This window comes from Scylla paramamosain, chromosome 7 (assembly GCF_035594125.1).
Source record: "Scylla paramamosain isolate STU-SP2022 chromosome 7, ASM3559412v1, whole genome shotgun sequence".
Classification (NCBI taxonomy): Eukaryota; Metazoa; Arthropoda; class Malacostraca; order Decapoda; family Portunidae; genus Scylla; species Scylla paramamosain.
The window spans coordinates 1,760,001-1,781,228 of NC_087157.1; the positions used below are offsets into that span (position 1 = coordinate 1,760,001).

General features: G+C 41.2%; 1 protein-coding gene and 1 long non-coding RNA gene across 5 annotated transcripts in view; one reads left to right on the forward strand and one right to left on the reverse strand.

The window, feature by feature from the left end:
- Window positions 1–13,593, forward strand: part of LOC135101885 (potassium voltage-gated channel protein Shaker-like) — a 121,918-nt gene extending 108,325 nt beyond the window's left edge. For all 4 annotated transcript variants that reach the window (XR_010269426.1, XM_064006196.1, XM_064006195.1 and 1 more), the window contains 3 exons: window positions 1,920–2,110; window positions 4,161–4,325; window positions 12,906–13,593. Coding sequence is in view for 3 of the 4 variants with exons in the window: in XM_064006196.1 (XP_063862266.1) it covers window positions 1,920–2,110; window positions 4,161–4,318 (349 nt within the window). In the remaining variant the exon portion in view is untranslated. The remainder of the gene's footprint in view (window positions 1–1,919; window positions 2,111–4,160; window positions 4,326–12,905) is intronic.
- A 411-nt stretch (window positions 13,594–14,004) lies between these two features.
- Window positions 14,005–14,165, reverse strand: LOC135101886 (uncharacterized). The gene is made up of 2 exons (XR_010269427.1): window positions 14,065–14,165; window positions 14,005–14,034 (listed from the first exon to the last, which is right to left on the reverse strand). It is a non-coding gene; the product is annotated as an uncharacterized LOC135101886 (long non-coding RNA).
- Between the last annotated feature and the right edge of the window lie 7,063 nt (window positions 14,166–21,228).

Consider the following 21,228-nt stretch of genomic DNA (forward strand, 5'->3'; position numbering starts at 1 on the left):
CTCCCTCCCGCCCCTCCCGCCTTTGACTTTCGGAGCGGCCGCGTCCCTCACCGGCTGGTCTCACCACACTCACCACGTTCACTTTCGGTATTCAGTCATTGTCATATATATATATATATATATATATATATATATATATATATATATATATATATATATATATATATATATATATATATATATATATATATATATATAAAACCACAATGTAAACTAATTCCTGTTGCCTTCTCCGTTGATGGGTGTGATGAGCTCATTTGGTGGATGTGTTCAGCCAACACTAACACCTGCTCCTCCTTGGCCCCTCACCCCTTCCCAAGCACACACCCTGCCAGTTCACCTTGACTGCCACATGTGCCTGTAGGACGCGCAAGCCATTTTCCTAAACACTGACTTACTGCTTGGCAATATATATATATATATATATATATATATATATATATATATATATATATATATATATATATATATATATATATATATATACACACACGAGTATATATCCATATTCTGTCAGCAGTCAGTAATTAGCGATGAACCAGCCTCACGCAGACTCCTGTAGCCCCTGACCAGATGTTCTCGTCCCACCCTGGCCTCTGCACCACTCCCTGCCCTGCCTCGTGCAAGACTGACCGACTGAGAGGCCTCCCATCCTTCCCTTTGTACCGTGTTAAGTGACGACACTACGTAGACTTCCTCTTGTTCTCGCCTCCACTCCTTCCTCCTCACTCCCTATACACTCTCCCTGCCCCCTATTTTCTTTCCTCCTCCTCCTCCTCCTCCTCCTCCTCCTCCTCCTCCTCCTCCTCCTCCTCCTCCTCCTCCCCTTCCCCCTCCTCCTCCCCCCCAAGGCCCATCCCGTCCCTCCCCTGCCCCGCCACACACTCATTTACTCGTTGTTCATATTTTCCCGGGTGGTTACTGATACTCAGTTGACATTCCCTCATTTCCCCCCACACCTCCTTTTTTTTATACCATAGCTGATCCCTTCAAAGGACAGGCGGTAACGAGACTAGCTTCAGTTTGCACCACAGTAGAAATTTGGTCATTAGTTTTATATTTGCAAGCACAGATGCCTATATTTTTTAACGGGTTTTCTTTAATATTTCCGTACTTTGTAATGATCCACACCAGTTCTGCAGCTTTTTCTACTACACTTAGCTTAGTGTATTAATATTTTGTAGACCATGCAATGAACACTTTATCCTCATAGTGAATAAGTATTTTAGGCTAGACTTACGGAACCTAGTGTCATGTTAGCCCAAATTTTCCCTTTAAGCTTGCCTTTACTCTCTCCAGTAGAGCTCCTTGCATCTGGGTTCTCTCTGATGGTAGATGAGTCAAATGTCTGTTATGGAATGACGTGAGGGCAGTGCGGAATACTGAGGTGAACAGTAGTCAGATTTTTTTTTTTTTTTTTACTTATCTTTATTATATGAGGCTCAAGGTCAGGAAATTACTGAATGCCTGATGTAAACTTAAACAGATCTCTCAAAAGTCATAGCTGGGGAGGGATGCTTCATTGAGTGTGTTGACAAAGCAGTAGTGCAAGGGCAGGACTGATCCCTGAAGGCAGTGTGTAGCTCTAAGGAGTACAGAGGAGGGACGGTGCCCCATGGTTGCTGGGGTCTGATTTTGAAGGTAGGATAAGGAACGCTTCATCTAGAAGTGATCATTGAAATGATAAATTTTGTAACTGAACCACAGTTTCTGTAATGCAAAATACCAAGTTTTGCTTGTAAGGACACCATCAGCCAGTTCCCAACAGTAGGCCTCCGTGTTGCTTTGAAGTGGTCATTTCTGGCTCTCTAGAAAGAAAAATAAGTTATGCATAACATTGTCTTTTTTTCATTTTCTCCTGTTTCGCTTCCCCCGTACTCCACTGTGACTCTGTGGTACTCACCCCGCCCGCCCCGCAGGCCCGTGGGTGTGTGGGGTAAAATCGTCGGGTCACTGTGTGCCATCGCCGGCGTCCTCACCATCGCTCTTCCTGTGCCCGTCATTGTGTCAAACTTCAACTACTTCTATCATCGGGAGACCGACCAGGAGGAGATGCAGAGTCAAAACTTCAATCACGTCACCAGTTGTCCCTACCTGCCTGGCACTGTTGGTGAGTCGCCTCTCCTGGCCGTGAGTACTGAGTGCCTTCCTTTCCCGCCATGTCTTCATCTCCGTAATTAAATACTATCATTCCCCGCAAATGGAGTCATTTCATTGGGTTAGTAGTCTGCCTCTGTTCGTGAAGCACCAACTTCTGAAAGTGTATTATTATTATTATTATTATTATTATTATTATTATTATTATTATTATTATTATCATTATTATTATTATTATTGTTGTTGTTCAGACGTCATTATTATTATTATTATTATTATTATTATTATTATTATTATTATTATTATTATTATTAACTTGGATAGCAGTAGTAATAATATATCATCATCATCATCATCATCATCATCATCATCATTAAAGAATATTTCAATTCACTACCTTTCTGGAGCTCCATGATTATCGTTAAAGAAATAAAAATCACGAGGAAAGACGCGCCGCGTGCTGGCTGGAGAGAGAGCAGAGTGTCTGATCAGCGTCTCGGTGAGGGGAAGAAACTGTTGGAGTCACTCCTGGAAAAAACATTCGTTTTCACCTGATATCTTTAAAGTAAAACGGCCGACATTCTCAAGTCACTGGGTTTCCTTCCTCATTTGGAAAAGAGAGAGAGAGAGAGAGAGAGAGAGAGAGAGAGAGAGAGAGAGAGAGAGAGAGAGAGAGAGAGAGACCAAAAGTTAGCGTTGAAGCTGTTGCCAAAGTTCCCGTTAAGCAGAATGTCTGAGTGGAGAGAAAGTCGGATAGGTGAAGGGACGGATGACGGACCTTTAAGTTCGCTTTCCACAATAACAAATAAATAAAATAACATAAGCATAGATGGTACTCTGTCATGTTTGTTGGCGTTGATAATCGTGATCAGGATATTCAAAGCTGTCCCATCAAATGCAGTGCAGAGTTGTCTGTGACCTAGAAGCGTGCTATGGTAAATCGTTTTGAAGGTTACTAGTAAGATAAAGACGCTAAGATGGATGAATGAAGTAAACCTTAGTTTACCTCCCTGATGACATCTAGTCTGGACTTAATCATCTTTCCATACGATCCGTCCTAATAACTGTACTCACGATTGTCACTACATCATTAGCGAGATTTAACCCATCGAGAGCATTCTGTCATTCAGAGCTTTATATTAAAAATTACGTTACCCATGAGATAAAATTAATGAGGTAATTGTCCGTCACCCATTGTTGTGCGCACTTCAACCCAGCGCTGCAAGTTTTGTGACAATGAAAATTGTGCGGGTGTTTGCGTAGACGTATTATTTCCTCTGTAAGGAGTGGCGTGGAGTGTTAACAAAATATCGATATGACCACATTTGAATACCATCCTAAAATCAATAAAACCGATCAGAACTGGACGCTTCATTTTCATGATCAGTTTTGCGGGTATCTTAGATTATATATATATATATATATATATATATATATATATATATATATATATATATATATATATATATATATATATATATATATATATATATATATATATATATATACTATCAAACAGTCCAAATTTTTACCAAGATGTCCTGTCCAATCTCCGACGAGAACACCACTAATAAGTAAATAAATAACATAAGATAAATATTTTTTTCATGCATTTGATATAAATAGAAAAAAAATATGCTCTCTCTCTCTCTCTCTCTCTCTCTCTCTCTCTCTCTCTCTCTCTCTCTCTCTCTCTCTCTCTCTCTCTCTCTCTCTCTCTCTCTCTCTCTCTCTCTCTTGTTTCTGTCATTCACATTGTTTAAGGTTTCCATCAGTATGTCCATTGCTTTCGAGCGATATGGGTTGAGACATCTCATATTCATCATTACTTATTTTGACATGCAACGATTTTAGAATACGTTTGAAAATTTTAGAATAAGTTTTACTTTGCATTCTGTCCAGAGACATTTCCTTACAACTTTTTTTTCCATTCTCATTAATGTAATACGAGTATAAGCTGAAGATTATTTATTCATCAAAGTAGTTCTCCATAAGTAATTTATTATCCTTGACATGACAAACCAATGTAAGTCTGCACGCCTCACCTCTCGCCCCACCCACAGGCCAGCACCTGAAGAAGGACTCTTTATCCGAGTCGTCTTCAGACATCATGGAGCTTGAAGAGGGAGTCTTACTGTCGCACGACCTCAGTAAAAAGCAGAATTGCAACCCGCGCCACAACAACAATATAAACGCTATGAGCATCGAAACTGACGTCTGACACTTGTGTAAGTATCTCTCTCTCTCTCTCTCTCTCTCTCTCTCTCTCTCTCTCTCTCTCTCTCTCTCTCTCTCTCTCTCTCTCTCTCTCTCTCTCTCTCTCTCTCTCTCTCTCATTTATTTCATCTTTTCTTTTCACAGCAGTTGTTCCATCTGATTGTTTTTATCACTTTTCCACCTGTCTGCTGCTGAGTGTGCTTCTCGTCTAATATTCCGCATCATCTTTTTTCACTTAAATGTTCGATCTCAGTAGGCTGATCAGCGCTGCTTTTCACTACACACTTGTCGATCAGTGCACAGCGGAACTAACTATCACACTGATTTTCCCTTTGCTGCCACTTTTTCTGTTGCATTTCATATTTCACTGAGCTTACATGACGTTTTCAGTTTTTGTTATCCTGCCCCTCTTCCCCGCCTATCATTTTCTGTTGCATTTATGTAGTGAAGCTTTAAATTATTACATTTCCTTCCATTTCTCTGTTACCTTGTGTGTACCATTGTGATTTTCCTGCACTTCACCTCGCGTCCCTCACATTCTGTTCTTTCCACTGAAACGTTACTGAAAGAAAATACTGATGAATTGATAAAAATAAGTGAATAACGTAGATGGGTAGAAGTTTACCTATCAATCTATATATCGTCTCGGTATTCAGCAGTATTCCTCATATATTCCAGCATTGCATATCGCGTACATCAATACAACAATGTGTGGATTTATGACATGCAATTAGCCCTAGAGGACGCAGTCTCGTGTACAGCGTTGCGTTTCACATTTATCATGGGATCCGATCTTTTTTTTTTTCGTTGCTTCAAAGGCTCACTCCTCGAATAAATCGATAAAGTCATGGGTGTCATTTTTTTATTTAAATACAACATGTAACCTTACTATCATTGGTTCCAAAATTGATCTGTTATATAATTTTTATTCGTCATCGTGGATTACCAAAAAAGAGGTGGAAGGGTGACCCAAGTTGAAAAGAGTGCAATTAAGGCATTACTACCTAACACTGTACACACAGCCAAAGGCGCTGTAAAAGAAGAAATTAATAATAATAATAATAATAATAATAATAATAATATATATATATATATATATATATATATATATATATATATATATATATATATATATATATATATATATATATATATATATATATATATATATATATATATATATATATATATATATATATATGAGATCAGTGCTTCAATAGATTGTTTATTCCTGTTTTGTTTTATTTCCACGTCTGAAGAGTGTGTAGCACACCGCGACGCTTGGCAGAGCAAACAAGTGCAAAGTGTGAGGAAACAAATCAATCGATCAGAATCCCACTTGGAGGACGGTGTGTGTGTTTTATTTTTGTTTCATCGTCATGTTTGATATTTCTATCTCCATTTCTTTATACCTTTCCTTCGGTCTTGAATGTCCGTAAGTGGTACTTTACCTAAATCTTATCCACATAGATCTTTAAAACCATTCTTTTGATATATGCAAGTCGTACTGAACTCAATATGAAGCTAGAATTAATAAAGATATATACAGTATAAATAGAATGTACGAATAATAAAAATAATGATAGTAATAAATTTCGAGTTTTAAAATTGTAAATATCTTTTGTCCCAATTCCTCTTTTCTTCTTTTTCTTCACTATTCTATCTAGAAAGAAGGAAGTCTTGAAGATGACATGATGGTGAGCGGAGAGGGCTCGACCATTGATGAGCCTGAGGATGGTGTGGGGCTGCTGGCTTGCGCGATGGCAGGTTAAATCTAATGAAGAGGAAGGGGATCTAGTTTAAGAAGTCAAGGGATGCAAGGCGCGCGAGGTGCATGGAGGTGAAGGGCAGCATATGGAGAATCGTGGCAACGAGTGGGCTGTAGCAGCGAGGCTTACCGTGTTTGAAGTGTAGGGAGGGACGAGGACCGGCCGAGGAGTTATCAGGATGTGAGATGAAGGGATAAATAATAAATGGTGAGAGAGGCTAAGCTAAGGTGGTGAGATGTGGGGACAGGGCGAGGGGAAGCGTTATGAGTAGAGGGAAGGGGAGGCGTGAGGTATCGGATAGACGGAGTGTGAGGGGTTCTGTGTACCGAGGAGTAAAACGTATACGCACGATGGATGAGGACCCGCCGGCGCTGAAGGCTCACTACACCTGCAGTCTTTCACCTCATTGATCACAGGGTTATCATAGGAACTGAAACAACCCTTATAAAGGCCTGTATTGTCAGTAACGCGCCGCGTGATGGATGTTACTTGGTCTTAATACTTCCACAAGCTTACCTGTACCCGTGCGCATTTTATTTCACTGCATTTGCAGTCAAATCAAAGTTTTAACGGCCTTTCAAGTTTCTTTTCCGACACTATCTTCACGTTCAGTTCTCGCTCCCTAACCACCTCGGGTCCTCGGCTGTCAGTCACCGACAAGGAGGCGTCGCTGCGAGCCACCACCACACCCTGAGATTAACCTTGTGTTACGTGACGAAGGGCCGCTCAAGCATCATGTTTTACCTCTCGGATGCAAAAAGATGTGCTGCAATACTCCTGGCTAAGCGCAATTATAAATTATACAAGGCATTGGCTGAAAAAAGTGTTCATTCACTGTGGGAGGTTAACGCAATGTTTATTTTTTTATTTTTTTTTTTTTTTTTTACTTTTTTTCACAATATGTGATGTACTCACTGCGATGTATTATACGTCCTGGCAATGAGTAGGGATGGTGCATTTAAATAATACTGTGTTGCCTGTTTTGAAACTGCATTTTATAACAAAACCATTTTTTTTATTTCATTATCATGCAGGAAGGAAAGTCCGTACATGTGACCTTTAAATATTATTTCAAAGTTTTATTAATCTACGCGATTACTTTAGTACTTGTAATAATAAAAAAAAATACGGAGAGAAAGGTAATGAGTGTGAGAGGCGTGCCCAAGCTGAAGCGAACCAGAGAGTGATTCAGATGACATAGAGGTGACACCGGGAAGGTAACGGAGGAGTGAGCGTGGTATTAAAATGATGTCGTCTTGGTGGTACTGATTAAAGAAGCGGTAGAAACAACACAAATCCGGTTCACGCATGACCATGTATCGATGTAGCTTCCCTTTGCTGTGCTGTACTATTACGGCTTTCCTTCCCAGCATCCATGACTCCATGAACCTCCCCTCATATGCGCACTGTTTCCTCCCCACTCACCGAAACATGGGACTGTATAACACAACCAACAGTTTTCTAAGCATCACGTGCCATAACAAAGGACAATGATGCCTTGCAAATCAGTAACAATTGTGGACATTTATAAGCAACACACATAGTTGCGCGAGTTGCAACATTCACTCTTATGTACCACGTGTAAAACAAACTAATGAAAAACTTACAGCCTCGACGACAGGGCGTGCTGGTGGTCACAGTGGCGTGTGCTGACAAAGGACGGCAATTAATTACAGGAGGAGGCAAAGAATCGTGCGGTGTATGATGTTCATCACAGCCATTGCCTGACTCTCCGAAAAATGGGACCACATGGCTAATAATCCAACACTCCGCAAAAGTGTGAGGCTTGGAGAGGAAGGGAAGTTTGGGGTGTGGGCCAGCGGTAGGATCCATTACTGCTCTTTATGACTGTGGTGTGAAGAGGGTGTCACCTCTCTCTCTCTCTCTCTCTCTCTCTCTCTCTCTCTCTCTCTCTCTCTCTCTCTCTCTCTCTCTCTCTCTCTCTCTCTCTCTCTCTCTCTCTCTAACACCTACAAGCATAAGAAAATTAATGTAACTGAAAATGAGCCAAACAATGAAAACTCTGTGGCTCTGATCGACTTGTCGTGCACGAAGACAAAATAATCGTACTTGTGTTGATAATGAACGCTTTCCGGATCCCAGTACACGAAAATCGGATATGTTCGTTGGTAACTGTCGCGTTCAGATCTACAAGTGATTGAGAAATGTGCTTCAAACTGGCGCCTCATTCCTCCTTACACCATAACCCGCGTTGTTGTTTGTTTATAATAGCACTGACATTGTTTTGATACTGATCGAGCAAAAGCTACATGGAAGAAAACCATTTTAATGACAGGAGTGTCGTGAAAAAGACCCCATGCAGCTTACTCATGAAGTACTGGCAGCTGTGTGGGAATTACTAATCCCACTACTCGGAAATTATCCCTCATGCACCATCCCATTGCCTCCCTCGACCTCCGAGCTGGCCACTCCTCCTCCCGCCTCGCTAGGGAATAATTTCTCCCTGCCAGAAGTTTATGATGAGCTTGATGAGGTCTTCGGCCCAGCGCTGCCTTGCCCCCTTGCCCCCCCTTCTCTTCATCCTTCTTGTCTCTTTCTTTTTTTTTTTTTTTTTTTTTTTTTTTGTTTTCCCCCCCTCCTTCCCTCTCTTCCTCGTCTTTTCTCTCATCCCCCTCCTGTCCTTTCTCCTCCCACTCTTTCCCTCCCTCCCTCCTCCTCCTCCTCCTCCTCCTCCTCCTCCTCCTCCTCCTCCTCCTCCTCCTCCTCCTCCTTTTCAGTTCCCATTTTACGTCGGTCATCAGGCACCTCTCCTTCCTTCCACCCAACTTCTTTCCGTCTTAACAGTCCTTGACATTCAGTGACATTCAAGTGTTAAATTGCCTTTCCTTCTACGTTTTGTGTCCTTTTTTCAAATAATATTTTTATTTTTTCATATTTGAATCAATTTGATAAGTTTTTTTTTTCTGAAAAATCGTTTCTTCCCTGTTTCCGTGGTACTTTGTCTTATGTATCAGCTTCGAGTATTTGTTTTACGTTTTACAGTTTTTTTTAATAAATGTGGTTTGTGTGTTGCTTCACCAGTCTTCCTCTAACCAGTTTTCAGGAAAAAATTGATATCACAGGCACTGTTATTTTCGCTTTGCTATTAATGTCTGTTCTTAGATTCTCCAGGATTTTTTTTTCCTCTTTAACAAAATACAAACTAAATGGTCTCATTCCCTGTGAAGGACTTCCCAACATGGCCCCAAGAACGCTCTGTTTCCCACTGTCCATCGTGTTCTACCCTCCCGGCAACTTTCCAGCCTCAGTGGCTCGTTATCAAGACTCAGTTTGTCACTTGGTCCAAACCACATCGGAAATCCGTCAAAATTAAAAAAGAAAAAACTGCCTCGCGAAAAGTTTGCTGACTATTTCCATGAAGATAACGACAAAACGTATCACTTAAACAGTATTACGAAATGGTTCCACTGTTGCACTAGCGCTTTTCCCACAAGGCTGCCGTGGTGCCCCTCCTCTTCTCCAATGTAGCTAATCTTCCACGCGTCGAAATTCCCCAGGTGACCTCAAGTATGATGGTTTTTAGCACATTTCTAAATCAGGTTCACAGTTGTATCCACAGATTTGGGCTCCCCGGTGGCCGCTGCCCAAGAGGTGCTAATGGAGGTACATACCAGCACACACAGGGTCTCTGATTTTCTTTTTCGTTCAGGAGCTCAAGGCAGTCTTTGCCTCTAAGAATATCCCCTTTAAGGTCGCTTCACCTCCACCATAGCTGTGTATGACTATTGCCTGATGACTCCTAAACCACCCTAATGCTTCAGACTCCAGGGTAATACTTGGGTAAATAAGGCAAGTATGTTTTAAATAATTTATTGAAGGGGACTCCCCAGCTCAGGGGATCAATAATGAATGTTACCAAGACCGGCGGACAGACGGCAGCACCGGGCAACGACGCAGCCACACTAGCGCCGTCTCTGCAGTGACGACAGACTCACGAACCTGCCTCACATACAAATATTACCACTCAATCTGCCCACAAAACTATCACGAAAAGGAACATATACTTTGCCTCTCCTTAGCATTTGCATCTTTTCATAAATCTACACGTCTGAGCTTTGAAAAAAGAAGCTTTCTTCAGCCGGCCGCCCCATCCCCGTAGCCAGACCCATGAACGAATTCTGCTCCATAAAGGGGAACCATCATTCCCTCAGATCTTTATTCGTGTCAGATTTGCCCGCTAAACCGTAAGACACCGTGAGATCAAATCAGCATGGGTTTTTCACCCTTTCGATGAACAGCTTGGACACCTGTTTACAGTATGCATTAGAGTGCAGCCCGGTACGGGAAACACACGGCTTCTAGGATGACGCAAGTAATGGCTCACCGATGCCATGCTTGTTCTCCAGCACGAGTGCGCCAGCACCACGCTATGCTTGGAGGACATCTGTGCTGAGATTATACATACCTGAGATATGTAATGTGTATATATGTTACAGTCAATACCTGAATCCAGACAATTTGTAAAGTGACTTATTTTTTCAGGCAATTTGTGAACTGCCTGGTTAGGTTAGGTTAGGTTAGGTTAGGTTAGGTTATAACCTAACCTAACCTAACCTAACCTAACCTAACCAGGCAGTTCACAAATTGCCTGAAAAAATAAGTCACTTTACAAATTGTCTGGATTCAGGTATTGACTGTAACATATATATACAGATGAGAGAGAGAGAGAGAGAGAGAGAGAGAGAGAGAGAGAGAGAGAGAGAGAGAGAGAAAGAGAGAATTTAAGGGAGTGGTATGAGTTGTAATAAAAGTAGTATTAATTCCCTTCTTCATTTTACGTTACACACACACACACACACGCGCACCGCATAGTGTAGTGGTTAGCACGCTCGGCTCACAACCAAGAAGGCCCGGGTTCGAATCATGGGCGAGACGAGCCTCTTAATGTGTAGCCCCTGTTCACCTAGCAGCAAGTAGGTACGGGATGTAACCCGAGGGGTTGTGACCTCGCTGTCCCGGTGTGTGTGTGTGTGGTCTCAGTCCTACCCAAAGATCGGTCACTATGAGCTCTGAGCTCTTTCCGTAGGGTAACGGCTGGCTGGGTGACCAGCAGACGACCGTAGGTGAATCACACACACAACACACACACATACACACACACGAATGACTCTAGGAGATATTATGGAACTTCCAACTTATAATTCCCTTATGATAAGGTTAGGAGACGTGATTTACAATGCCTCAAGCAATCGGTTTCTTCCCGTATAAACTTTTTATAAACATCGTTCTTCCTTTTTCCAAACTTGCTAACTGTAACTCCCCCAGTCATTACCTCGTGATAGAAGCCTTTACGTTTTCGCATTCCTTTTTCTGTCTGTCTTATTACAGCACGAGTTTATGAGTGCATTCACATTTTGATTTTTCCATTGCAAAATCCGGAACACTTTGTTTTATTCTATTTTCCAAAGTCGGAACACTTTGTTTCATTCTATTGTCTTTCCCTATAGCCTGAACTCCTTGAAATGAGAAGGAACAGAATTGACACCACCTTCAGGAATTCATCCGGTGTGCATCTAATACTGATTATTATATTCTTATCATCTCATGCTTTCATTTTCATACTTTTCTTGTTTTTTTTCCTTTCATACAAAAAGAAATCAGTGGTCGATGATAGATAGATACAATTTCGTCCCGCAGCAATGAGTATAGATGGTGCGATGCCGTCTCTGGTGCAGAACTGTCACTGTGTGTGTGCGTGTGTGCTGTACAAGTAATACGAGTGAGGGAATCTTGATGAACATATAAAAGATAGTGGCTCTGTGAAGAACATATGTCTGTTTTGCAACGTATAGAGCAATATAGCGCTAAGAAGGGAAGCTGTGTGTGTGTCAATATAACACACACACACACACACACACACAGTATATTGGAATGCCTCGAAATAGAAACCTTGCTCTTTGAAGCATTCCAATTATTGTAACTTCTCAAAAGCCTTTGCTTAGGAAACTTTCAAGAAGCCTTTGATTTGGTATTTGCAAGCTTCTCTAACAGTGTTCATGACTTGCCATTTACGTAATTAATAACTCCTCGCTCTCTCGATATGTGTGTGTTTGTACATACGTATATCACCAGCAACAACTTCCATGATGCCATTGCGGAACTAAGGCTTCCCGTAACCTTCTCCGTACAGGTCTGCTGGATGCCGGTCTATTCCAAGCCTACCCAGCAGTCTTGTCTTACCCATCCATCAAGCTATCTATTTGCTCTATCTTCTTTTGTCATCGTTGCCATTCTGTTACTGTAACTGCCCATCTGTTATATGTTCGTCGCATGTTACGCCTTGCTCATGTCCACCACTTTTTCTTTTGATTATAGCCAAGATGTCTTCAACATTGGTCTGCTCCATAATCTATGATCGAAGTAGGTATGAACCTTAATGAAAGTATACGAAATACGAGTATATTTAGTGATCACATATAAACAAACTTTTTAGGTACAGTAAAACATTTCCTTAAATAGAAAGATAAACAGTTAAGTATTAATGTAGTGAGTTATTTGACTATACATGTTATGTTATTTTGTTCACAGTGGCTTCTGTGTAATTCCACCCAAGTAAACTCCAATCACGAAGAAATTAACTTCATGAGACCTTCATACAAATTAATTCAAGTTTCATGATAAATTCATCTAACTAAACAACCTAGCGTAATTCATAAGGGAGAGAATTATTTGAAGGAAAATCCTGTGAGTGGAATGTTTGCGAGGGGTATCACACTGGGGAGAACTTACAATATACAGCCACAGTGTGTGCAGTGATAGAGATGTGATTTGTCAGGTACTAATCCGCTGCCCTCTTTCCAGGTGGCAGGAAGGATTCAAGCAGTGCCAATACTGAGTGCACAAAGTAACTACAAAGTGGGTCAGGCTGCCGCGCCACCTTCACCCTCAAGCGGAGGAGGCATCCCAGAGCAGCACAGGGTCGCGTGGGGTCAGGAGGTCATCCAGCATATCGATTCGAGACACATTTGAGATGCATTCATTGGCCATCATTAGTTCTTAACATTAGTCAAAGGGGAAAATGTAAATATGATAGTCATTTTCATATTTCAAATTATGTATTTTTGTATAATTCTGCATCTTCTAGAATACTGGATATTGGCTCGAACCTTTCAGATTTGGAATTAACAGTGATAACAGTCATGAGTTAAAGAAAGAAAACGAAATCTCAGCAACTCGGCTACTCTACAGGGTTGACTGAAAAAGAAAACGGTATCCGGTCCCCCTCCATAGGAAAAAAAAAAATGGATTGTGAAATTGGGTATTATATTCTTAAGTGGAGTTCTTAAATGACTCCAACCCTAGACGTCCACTCCTGACCCAGCCAGACCCAAGTGTGGCGAATCAAAACAATGCGAGCGATAGATAGATAGATAAGAGAGAGAGAGAGAGAGAGAGAGAGAGAGAGAGAGAGAGAGAGAGAGAGAGAGATGCTGCAGAGATGAACCGAGAAACGTTTGATGTACTGTACATGTGATAATCCCGTAATCTTTAAATAGTGGAAGATAATGATTTACAAAAAAAAAAAAAAAAATGCAACAAAATTATTCAGAGGAATTTTTTTTATAAATGCATAGTTATTATTATTATTATTATTATTATTATTATTATTATTATTATTATTATTATTATTATTATTATCGAGATGGTGATGATGATGATGATGATTACCTGTTTTGGTGTCAATTAGGTGATCTGTTGTGAAGTCGGAGTGGTGATTGCGAATGGCGGGACAAAGAGGAATCCAGCCGGCAAGGGGAGAGCAATAACAGTGGACTGCTAAGATATTCGTTTGGCAGCTTTCCCCCCAACCCCTTCTTGATTTTTTTTCTCTGTTTTCTTTCCCCTTTTTTGTTTGTTACCCTCAATATTTTTCTTAGTTCATTTTAATCTCCTCCTCCTCCTCCTCCTCCTCCTCCTCCTCCTCCTCCTCCTCCTCCTCCTCCTCCTCCTCCTCCTCGACTTTTTAAATTAAACAAATTTAGAGACTGCCCCCCTTTTTTTAATCCCTTTGTCTCAAAGAAATTCAGAAAATTATTCGCTTCCTAACCCTTCCCACTGACGAACTTCCAAGTACTTCACGCCCTCCTTCTCCTCCTCCTCCTCCTCCTCCTCCTCCTCCTCCTCCTCCTCCTCCTCCTCCTCCTGTGTCAACATCCCCATGCTACAACCTCCACCACCATCACCACTGCATACACGTCCCTACTCTTGCTCCTCTTCCCTGTTCTTCCTTCCTTCATCCCACCCTCCATGTCGTACAGGCTAGTTTTCCCTCATTCATCTCTCTCTCTTAGCCTCCTCTTGGTCTACCTGACTTCCCAGAGTGACTCTAGATTGGCCCGCAGACTCTGTGGCGTGTTTCTACTTCCGTCTGAAATCTTGCCCTTCCACTGTCACATCATACATGTGAGAGCGACCCTGGAAAATTCATACATCAAGCTCTGCTTCTCAGGTGATTCACGAGCTTCACAGGGTGTCATAAGAGTCAAGGTCCTCAATGAATACTCGGGGATAGTTGCCTTGTGGTTTATGCCCTGAAGCTGATGCATTGCCTCACCTTCAGACTCTCACTGTAGGAGCATTCTAAGGTAGTGGAACCCATATCTACCTTCCCCCAGCTGCCCAGAGGCTCCTTCTGCATTTACTACTCCATTTCCTATTTAAGCCTCTATCTATTAACATCTTTTACGACTTTTCCTGCACTCTGTCGCAGTAGCTGACTGTCCCCGGAAGTATTACGCCTCACTCTGGAACTCCAGTGCTCCCACCTTACCCTTGTCGGATGCCAAATCGTCGCAAGACTACGGTAGCAGTATTTTGTGGGCAGATGGGGGTAGGGGTAGTTCTGGGTGATAGGATTGAAAGCCTTTTTGGTAACTCCTTAATGAACCTCCCCCCCTTCCTAATGTCATTCCAACTCCTACATCAATTAGAATTTTCCCAGGTTGAACAGCAATAAGGCATAAACAGTCTATTAATACCACTGTAACTTTAAGATTTGTTTTCTGTTCACTCTGCATAATAACGGTTTTAAATATTAGCTCTTTACAAAGCATTTCATAATATATTGTTGTTCAACTGTTCCCTAATATACATTCTCCTGTGTTAGTCAGTCAAGTGTCGGTATGCTAATGTCACCAAAATCGTCATGTGGTAATGTTACATGCAGTGTCACAACTGATGTAGTGAGTGATAAGAGACTCGCACCGCCACCACTACCACCTACTTCCACGACCCTCCACCAAGGCTAAATCCCGAGCCCACTGTGCAGCCACCAAGTTTCCGGAAGAACCTGAAACATGCGCAAACGGATGGGGAGGAACAACAAACAAATGAGCAACGAATGATGCAGCTGCCGTGATCAGACTTTCGTTACGACAAGCAAGTGGTGATGTTTGTGCCTGAAGCAAATTCTATAAAGCTTTACAAAGAATGTACATATTCGTTATTCTAGTGATCCATTAGTTACTACTAAGAACAATGGCCTGATTGAAGACGGGAGGAAAGGACACTCAACAAGCAGCTGGTGTGTTCTGTGCTGGAAGTAGTAGTAGTGACAGTGGTGGATGAAAGGGTTCGCAAACCTCGACTGAGAGAGTGCAAGGTTGATCATAACGCTCCATGACACGCAGTGCCGGACTGAAAAAAAAAAAAGGGGGGGATTAGTTTTCAAACCGTCTTTTTCAAACCTGAACTGGATAACTATTAAGATATTCACCAGCGCTGTTCTAAGTGTTGGATAATTTTCGGGTTGTTTCGGTTTTACAGTTTATTGGATGGTTTGAGATGTCAATTCGGTGATGTTGGTACCCCTGTGCGTGAAAATGGCGCAGAAAGATGCTACATTTGTTTCAGTTACCTGGAGTTCAATCCTTGACCTACATCATGAAGCACGTTTTCTAAATACCCGCAAGCTGTTGCTCCGCCCTGGCCACCTGCTGATCCAGGGTGGGAGCACGAAGCCGCAGAGAGGCTGTCCGAGCTGTCTGCTACGTGAAAACCTGGATGAGTCAAATCACAACAAATCGGAGCCTATGTAACGTGAAGATAAAATCTACAGAAGAATATAAGTACAATGATTTTTCCATGCAGACGCAGAATCTTTGGATCTAAACAGCAATACATGACATATAATTAAGGGTTTACCAAATCAGCAATGGTTGAAATCATGAAAGTTAATCGAGGGAACGAAACACGTGACAGGGTGAGCAGCAGCAGCAGCAGCAGCAGCAGAAGCAGAAGCAGCAACAGCAGTGAGAAGGATTGGAAGTAGTTTTCCTCAAATGGCACGTATCCTCCTAGAGAGCCTCATCCCCTCTCCACTGAAAGAGGTGCCGCCCTATCACTCAGGAAGGATGGTCTTAACTATTGTAAAGCACTGACCTCGGGGATTTCCAGTCAGTGTCGCCACGCCGCATGCGTGGTGGTGACGACACTCCTGCACTCTCCGAAGTCTCTAGCTTGCCCTCAGCCCCGGTGCGTCACGTAAGAACCCCTTAAGATGATACCAAAGTTCATCGGCTCCTCAAAATTATTGGTGGTCAATTACTGACAACTGATGAATGATGCCAGAAGATATAATTGGTAATGATTGTAATAATAACGCCAGCTTCTTTATTATCATGTGATTTATTGATGATGATTTTATTCTCAGATTTTAATCGAAATGTGATACTGCCGCAAGTCATCGAAGTGAGAAAATGCAATCTTGTGGTGTTCTTATAATGACGAAGCTAACCTAAGTCCATCTTGTGTGCACTTACTGGTTCATAGGATTGCGGAGAGTTTATGGCGACAGCTGCTGAGAGGAACAAGGAAAAAGCTAAATTTAAGCGCAACGAAGCTGCCATATGAAGGGAGAGTGACCGAAGGTGAAGCATTTATGATTGAACTATTAAAAGGAATCCAATACTAACCAGAACCATTTCAGTACACACTGCCCATTCACACCCTGCAGAGACATTTTATGGGGTATCAGCTGCCGAGGTGTATGAAAATGAAAAAAAAAAGACACGTTTTGTGTTCATATCATAACTTTCACCCCTTTGCCTTTGCATCGTTTATGCCCAGATTTCCTAAGTGATGATGTTGGATTGTCTAAACATATCGTTCATTCAAAATATGAAGCCTTGTCCTTTGTGTGAACCGTTCTCACTTATTACATTTTGAAGTTTGTGTCTTCTTTCAGTGTCCATTTATGTTCTTAATTGTGCTGCTTTCCCTTCAGTCATCAATTTAGCCAGACATCTACAGTGTACATAATAAAACTGTAAGTAAGTATGTGGATGACTGTACCCGGTGCTAAATTTCCTTTACAGTCAAGGAAGAGGATGTAAAATAAAATAAAAAATAATAAAAAATTTGCCATTAAGCTATAGGTTACTTGTGTTCCATATCTACAAGTGATGTAGCGCAGGAAGATAAAAACAAGCCTAGGTCAGCAGAGCCCTGTTAGAGCAGATAAGGTATATTAGCTGTTGTAGAGCTTAGGATGAACGTGATGGAAGTCAGACCATTCAAAATAAGATCAAAGAATCCTCGAGATACAAAGTCGGTCGCGCAAGGAAGACGACCGGGTGGGAAAGCTTCAAGGTTGATCCACACTTTTTTTTTATTATTCATTATTATAACTGACTACCTCCCTCTGTAAGACTGTAGAACAAACTAGGTGCATTCACTAGTTATCTCCAAGTACTGAGCTCACGAGGATGTGCACTGGTGATTAGAAAAAAATGTATGCATAGGAAGAAAAAGAAAGTAGAATCGATTAGAAATTATAATCCAGAAATATTCCTCCACTCAGCCGCAACAACAAAATTTATGGGAAAAAAAAAATACGAATTAGCAAAGTTCATCGCAATCGCAGGCTGAGAGAAGAGAAAGAGTACGGAAAACTAGACGATGGACAGTGTTGGCAGGCCCGGAACCTAGGCCGTTGCATGTCACCTTAACTAGTGAATAGGTGCGCAGTGCCCTGCCTATGGTCTGTGGGTCTAGAGTAGAGGTAGAAAATCCAGTGAGCCGTTACCCAAATTAATCAACATTATGATAATTTACATAGAACGAAGAAAACTAATGTGACAGTTCGCCTCTCCAAGATCTAACAAGTGCATTGCTTCAGTGTAAATGAGGAAATGCATTCATGTTTTTATATGTTTCTTTCTAAAGTCCTGTATATATTCTGTACATAATTGACTGATTGTTTGTTTTACATTAAGCCTGTTTATTGTTGACGGTTTGAGAATCTTAGATAATTATTTTCTCTTGTTGCTGCATGAGAACTTTGAACAACTTTAACCCAAGTTTTGTGGGCGTGGCCTCTTCTTCCCCGCAGTGCTTGTGATTAGCTGACTGGGAGGAGGCCTCACCAATCAGAACTTAAGAGTGGGCTGCCCGTCCCAAGGCGTCTGCATCTAGTCTCAAGTTTCCTGATCAACTCTTCTCCTTGTTGACTGTCATGTCAGAACCAATAAAAATGGGGGCGGGCATCCCATCTATTTGCTTCATACTTTATCTAGGAAGAACCTCTAGAGCATTATTTGCTTGCTAGAATACAAAAAAAAATATTGGAATAAGTGACCATTAAACATTTCAGACGGCGGTAGTTCCTTAAATGCTGTAACTTCTTCAGCTATTTACAACTCAGCTTAACCTAGAGAGACAATGCAAGTGATGCAAGGCAGGGGCCGTCTGCTGCCCGTGTGACCCGTGACTCTGGGCCGAGGGAGGCGCTCCAGGGATCAGTGTGCGGTATGTGTTGTAGAAGATAATTCCGAGGATACAGTGTTCGTTGTTGCCCGATGGAATGGTGTGAGTTGCACCCTGCGATCCAGTGCTCAACTCACGGGGGCGCCGAACAGAAAGGGTTTGTCTGTTTGTCTGCCCTGCTGGAGCTCCCTCCTATGGCTCACTGACAATGATCACGTTGTAATGAGTGTCGGCACTTCCTCTCTTGGGTCCTTTTCTTCATTGTCTTTCGACATTATAAGGTGCCATGTACTCCCAAGTTATCTTACTGGCTCCCTCTTCCCCCTTCTTTATTACATTGTATCTATGTTACTTTGCTTCAGACAGTTGTTTTCTTTGTCCACTCAAGGAAGGAAAATATTGTTAGCAAACTGCAGCTACCAATGAAAATGCCAACTCTTTCCATTCTTTTCAGAATTATTAGTAGTGGTATAGGGTTTCAAATTATTGAGACTTTCTCCATATAACTTTATAATGACTGCCTGTTAATGTATATAATACAAATAAAAGTTGTTGGTTAGATAACATGACAACAATTCATCGTCATCCATTCCAAATCAAAATGAAGGCAGATGACCTGTAATTACGAGATACTAGTCCACCTAATTCCAGGTATTACTGATTAGGCTCTCTCCCTTTCCATATTAACCCCTGTAACCCCTCATGTACTGAGGGCCAGAGGGAGACAACAGAGGCATCTCGCATATTCTCAGGGAGAGTTTCAGATATTATAGTCCTTGTAACTTATCCCTGAAGGCTAATGGCAGAGTTTTGTGTTGTCTCTTGCTGCTCCTCCCCTCTGCTTCTGAGTCAGAGACATCAATGGGTTTCCAGAGTTGCACCGTCTCGGGGGAAGGTGGAGGTTCGCAAGGCACCAATCTGGGCTACGGGCTCCACTTTCTCCTCCTCATACATGTGAACCAACCATTGAATGTCTCTGTGATAATCAAGAGAACCTCACCTGTTAAATTTTTTACGTAATTTTTAATCTACATAATCCATTGGCTTATTCGATGAATAACCTCTGAAAACGTAAATCATTGAAATTGATAATCAGAGTACATCACATACGGATGAAATTTAACTGTGTGAAGAAAAGTTGCGGTGTTAAAATTTAGTTTATTGAAGCACATTACTGGACCATTGTGCTTCAACGGCTTTATATATATATATATATATATATATATATATATATATATATATATATATATATATATATATATATATATATATATATATATATATATATATATATATATATATATATATATATATATATAATATGTATATATTTTTTTTCTTCTTTTTTTATGTATCTGCGTGAGCATGAAGGCCAGACCCTCCCTCTTTCTCCCCCTCTTTCCCTGGCGGAAGCCCCCAAGTACCAACAAAGGGTTGACGCTTCCATAATATGCCTGACCTCCATGCTCCACACATTACCAGTGGCATATTCAGGCTTCAAGGTAATTCTTTTCGACTGCTTTGAAAATCACGTTTGACTCTGCCAACACAAAACCGTTTAATTTTAATAAGGGGGGGATATTGTATGCTACAAGTTTTCATGAACTGTAACTTTACAAATAAATATATACGTATACAATATAAAAAAAAATAAAAAAACACATAAATAAATGCCAGAATTTGCCACTTAAGCATCAATCTGAAGCAAACACGTATAAGATTTGCGGATATAACTTAGCACATCCCATTCAGCCGTTACCTGTGCCTTCTATCCAAAGCTTCCATGGAGCGACGTGGGTCCCGACTCTCGGCCTCACCTCGGTGCCAGGAAGTCAAGTATTTTATCATTTTCTTCATATAGTAATTCATACGCCAATCAGCTTACAGATTTAGACGCTCAATTTTTCTTGACTGGATTGAGGTGCTGTTTGAGAGTCTGGACCAAAGCCTTGTTCAACACGCCCTTCTGATCATGCATTATGTCAACTATAATATTTGTGGATATATATATATATATATATATATATATATATATATATATATATATATATATATATATATATATATATATATATATATATATACACGTCCCACTTTAAAAAAACAAATAAATAAATAAAAATTAAATTATAAATTAATTCCAAAGATTGAGATATACCTATAAGAGAGGCGCCCCGTTGAACTTGGCTGTGACCTGGGTCAGCGCTCCACTAACCCTGTGTGATGGGAGACCAGAGCTGCGTCTACGCAGGTGACAAGGTGAGCCGCGGCGAGCCTTGCCTCACCACTCTAATCAAATTTATGGTCCAATTTTTACTATGAAAGGTTTGAAAATACAATTTAACATTAAAATTACCGTCACATTTGTTTTACTCTAATAAATATGGATGCGACGCCTGTGTTTACAGTCTTTGCCTTC